This window comes from Mauremys reevesii, linkage group 25 (genome assembly GCF_016161935.1).
Source record: "Mauremys reevesii isolate NIE-2019 linkage group 25, ASM1616193v1, whole genome shotgun sequence".
In the NCBI taxonomy this organism is placed as follows: Eukaryota; Metazoa; Chordata; order Testudines; family Geoemydidae; genus Mauremys; species Mauremys reevesii.
In genome coordinates this window covers 13,412,838-13,417,173 of record NC_052647.1, presented here as the reverse complement: position 1 = coordinate 13,417,173, position 4,336 = coordinate 13,412,838, and the positions used below count along the sequence as shown (strand labels likewise).

At 69.9% G+C, this 4,336-nt stretch overlaps 1 protein-coding gene across 1 annotated transcript; it reads left to right on the top strand.

The window, feature by feature from the left end:
• Positions 1-104: 104 nt before the first annotated feature.
• Positions 105-4,023, top strand: CHCHD5 (coiled-coil-helix-coiled-coil-helix domain containing 5; the record flags this gene model as incomplete). Its single annotated transcript, XM_039514726.1, has 3 exons — positions 105-193; positions 276-416; positions 3,486-4,023. Coding segments are annotated over 3 exons (390 nt in total), but the record flags the coding sequence as incomplete, so codon positions are not given.
• Between the last annotated feature and the right edge of the window lie 313 nt (positions 4,024-4,336).

Below are 4,336 nucleotides of genomic sequence, written 5' to 3'. Positions count from 1 at the left end.
CCGGGGGCACGGCGCCCTGACGTCCAAACCGCGCGTGCGCAGCAACCGCGCCGGCGGGGGCGCGCATGCGCGGCGACCGGCCCGAGCCCGGCTGCCTCTAGAGTCATGGCCACGGCTGGGTTTTCGCGCATGCGGACTGGGTCGGGCCGCGGGCGCGGCGTGTTCCGGGGGTGCTCGGCGCGGCAGCATGTGAGTGAGTGAGTGAGCGAGCGCGGGGCCGGGCGGAGGGGGAGCGGCGCGGTCCGGTCCGCGCTGACTGTCCGGTCTCTCCCCAGGGAGGCCGCCCTGGAGGTGACGGCGCGGCACTGCCGCAGCGAGCTGGACCAGTACGGGCGCTGCGTGGCCGCCAGCCCCGCCACCTGGCAGCAGGACTGTCACCGGCTGAAGCTGCGCATGGCCCGCTGCGCCGCCTCCCAGTGAGTGCGGGCCCCCCCGGCCCGGCCCGGCCCCCCGCCCCCCCCAAACTGAGCATGGCCCCCGCCCCCAACTGAGCATGGCCCGCTGCGCCGCCTCCCAGTGAGTGCAGGCCCCCGGCCGGCCCCAGACTGAGATGGCCCCCGCCCCCAAACTGAGCATGGCCCCCGCCCCCAACTGAGCCTGGCCCGCTGCGCCGCCACCCAGTGAGTGCGGCCCCCCCGGCCCGGCCCCCTGCTCCCCCCAAACTGAGCATGGCCCCCGCCCCCAACTGAGCATGGCCCGCTGCGCCGCCTCCCAGTGAGTGCGGGCCCCCCCGGCCGGCCCGGCCCCCGCCCCCAAACTGCGCATGGCCCCCCGCCCCCAAACTGCGCATGGCCCCCGCCCATCCCCCAAACTGCGCATGGCCCCCCCGCCCATCCCCCCCAACTGCGCATGGCCCGCTGCGCCGCCTCCCAGTGAGTGCGGGCCCCCCCCCACTGCCCGCCCCCCCCACCGCCCGGCCCCTGCTCCCCCAAACTGAGCATGGCCCCCCCGCGCCCCCCCAAACTGAGCATGGCCCGCTGCGCCGCCTCCCAGTGAGTGCGGCCCCCCCGGCCCGGCCCCCTGCTCCCCCCAAACTGAGCATGGCCCCCGCCCATCCCCAACTGCGCATGGCCCGCTGCGCCGCCTCCCAGTGAGTGCGGGCCCCCCGGCCGGCCCCCAAACTGAGCATGGCCCCCGCTGCGCCCCCGGCCGCCCCCGGCCGGCCCCTGCTCCCCAAACTGAGCATGGCCCGCTGCGCCGCCTCCCAGTGAGTGCGGGCCCCCACTGCCCGCCCCCAACGGAGCATGGCCCCCCGCCCCCAAACTGAGCATGACCCCGCTGCGCCCCCGGCCGGCCCCCAAACTGCGCATGGCCCGCTGCGCCGCCTCCCAGTGAGTGCGGCCCCACTGCCCGCCCCACCGCCCGGCCCCTGCTCCCAAACTGAGCATGGCCCCCGCCCCCAACTGAGCATGGCCCGCTGCGCCGCTCCCAGTGAGTGCGGGCCCCCGGCCGGCCCCCAAACTGCGCATGGCCCCGCCCATCCCCAACTGCGCATGGCCCGCTGCGCCGCCTCCCAGTGAGTGCGGGCCCCACTGCCCGCCCCACCGCCCGGCCCCTGCTCCCCCAAACTGAGCATGGCCCCACCGCCCCGCCCGTACCCCCAAACTGAGCATGGCCCGCTGCGCCGCCTCCCAGTGAGTGCGGGCCCCCGGCCCCAGACTGAGCATGGCCCCGCCCGGCCCCCAAACTGAGCATGGCCCGCTGCGCCGCCTTCCAGTGAGTCCGGCCCCCAAACTGAGCATGTCCCCGCCCCCAAACTGAGCATGGCCCGCTGCGCCGCCTCCCAGTGAGTGCGGCCCCCAAACTGAGCATGGCCCGCTGCGCCCCCGCCGTAGCCCCCAACTGAGCATGGCCCGCTGCGCCCCAGCCCGCCCCAAACTGCGCATGGCCCCGCCCCCAACTGAGCATGGCCCGCTGCGCCGCCTCCCAGTGAGTGCGGGCCCCCGGCCGGCCCGGCCCCGCCCCAAACTGAGCATGGCCCCCGCCCCCCAACTGAGCATGGCCCGCTGCGCCGCTCCCAGTGAGTGCGGGCCCCCGGCCGCCCGGCCCCCGCCCCAAACTGAGCATGGCCCCGCCCCCCCAACTGAGCATGGCCCGCTGCGCCGCCTCCCAGTTAGTGCGGGCCCCGGCCGGCCCCCAAACTGCATGGCCCCCGCCCATCCCCCAACTGCGCATGGCCCGCTGCGCCGCCTCCCAGTGAGTGCGGGCCCCCCACTGCCCGCCCCCACCGCCCGGCCCCTGCTCCCCCAAACTGAGCATGGCCCCACCGCCCCCCGCCCGTACCCCCAAACTGAGCATGGCCGCTGCGCCGCCTCCCAGTGAGTGCGGGCCCCCCCAGACTGAGCATGGCCCCCGCCCGGCCCCCAAACTGAGCATGGCCCGCTGCGCCGCTTCCAGTGAGTCCGGCCCCAAACTGAGCATGTCCCCGCCCCCAAACTGAGCATGGCCGCTGCGCCGGCTCCCAGTGAGTGCGCCCCCAAACTGAGCATGTCCCCGCCCCCAAACTGAGCATGGCCCGCTGCGCCTCCCAGTGAGTGCGGCCCCCAAACTGAGCATGGCCCGCTGCGCCCCCCGTAGCCCCCAACTGAGCATGGCCCGCTGCGCCCCAGCCCGCCCCAAACTGCGCATGGCCCGCTGCGCCCCGCCCGGCCCCAAACTGAGCATGGCCCGCTGCGCCACCTTCCCCCGCCGGCCCCCAAACTGAGCATGGCCCACTGCGCCCCCGCCCTGCCCCCAAACTGAGCATGGCCCGCTGCGCCTCCCCCCGCCCTGCCCCCCCCACACTGAGCATGGCCCGCTGCACCTCCTCCCAGTGAGTGCGGCCCCCGCACCGCCCGGCCGCCCCCAAACTGAGCATGGCCCGCTGCGCCTCCTCCCAGTGAGTGCGGCCCCCGCACCCGGCCCGGCCCTGCTCTCCCCAAACTGAGCATGGCCCGCTGTGCCTCCTCCCAGTGAGTGCGGCTCCCCACCGCCCGGCCCCCAAAACTGAGCATAGCCCGCTGTGCCTCCTCCCAGTGAGTGTGGCCCCCCGCCCGGCCCCCTGCTCTCCCCAAACTGCGCATGGCCCGCTGCGCCTCCTCCCAGTGAGTGCCGCTGGCCCGGGTCCCCCCCCTGGCCCCCTGCTCCCCTCCCCCGCTCCCCTCCCCCCCATCCCCGTGGGGTCTGGGCAGCCCCCGGCTCACCCCATTGTACAGCTGCGGGGCAGGGACAGGACGTGACCTGCCCAGGCGGGGTCTTGAACCCCGTTCTCCGGAGGGTGACACCAGTGCTGTCACCGCAAGGCCAGCCGCCTCCACCTGTTGTGCATCTCATCACGGGGGGTTCACATCCGCTACTGGGCACACTCCTGACTTCCCTACAGCTGCTTTGTCTAGAGAGTTTAAAATGTTATTTCTAGGCTTATTCTAGGGTCCGTTTAGTCCCCTGTGACCGTCAGCAAAGCTCGCCGTGAGGAGCTCAGTGTCTGCGTGTTTGCTTTGTTGCAGCCCGATTGTGCAGAAGATCCGCCACGACTGCGCTGAGCCCTTCACTGCATTTGAACAGTGCTTGAAACAGAACCAGGCCTCTGTGATGAACTGCAACGAACACCTCAACCAGTTCCTGCTGTGCGCTGAGCAGGTGAAGCTAATGACTTCAGGTGAATGAAGGCTCAGCTGGAAACTTGAAATCCCGTATTCATCTCCAGCACAGGCAGTCTCCCTGTTAGCCTCCCCATCTGCCACCCTACCAAAAGTGCCTCCCCTGCCCTAGAGATTCCTTCCAGGAGTGAGATTGGAGATCAGTGTTCATTCTTCTCTTGGCCTCTCCCCTGAGACTGACAAGAAGTGCCACTTGTAATGGTGGATCTTGTGGTAGTGACACTTGACATGGCGGCAACCAAGATGGCTCAAGGGACTGGCAACCGTGTCAGGGTTTTTCATCACATGGCTGTCAGCTCAAAGTCATTACCTCATTTCACATAGGTCTTCAAATGGGTAACCACAGTATTTCTGCGCCCTAATAAAATAATTCTTAAAGACTAAAGGGCTGGCTCTGGCTTCCTCCAGTTGATACAGGGAGCTGCTGTGAGGGTCTGGCTGACAGCCCTGAAATCCAGGTGATAACTGAAGAGAGAACATCAATCTGTTTAGGTCCCAAATTTGAACAGCCTCAAAACTCTCTCTCACTCCCATTGCTGACAAATGTTCCGGAAGGGCTATAGACTAGTACAGGGGTTCTCAAACTGGGGGTCGGGACCCCTCGGGGTCGCAAGGTTATTACATGGGGGGTCGTGAGCTGTCAGCCTCCACCCCAAACCGTGCTTTGCATCCAGCATTTATAATGTTAAATATATAAA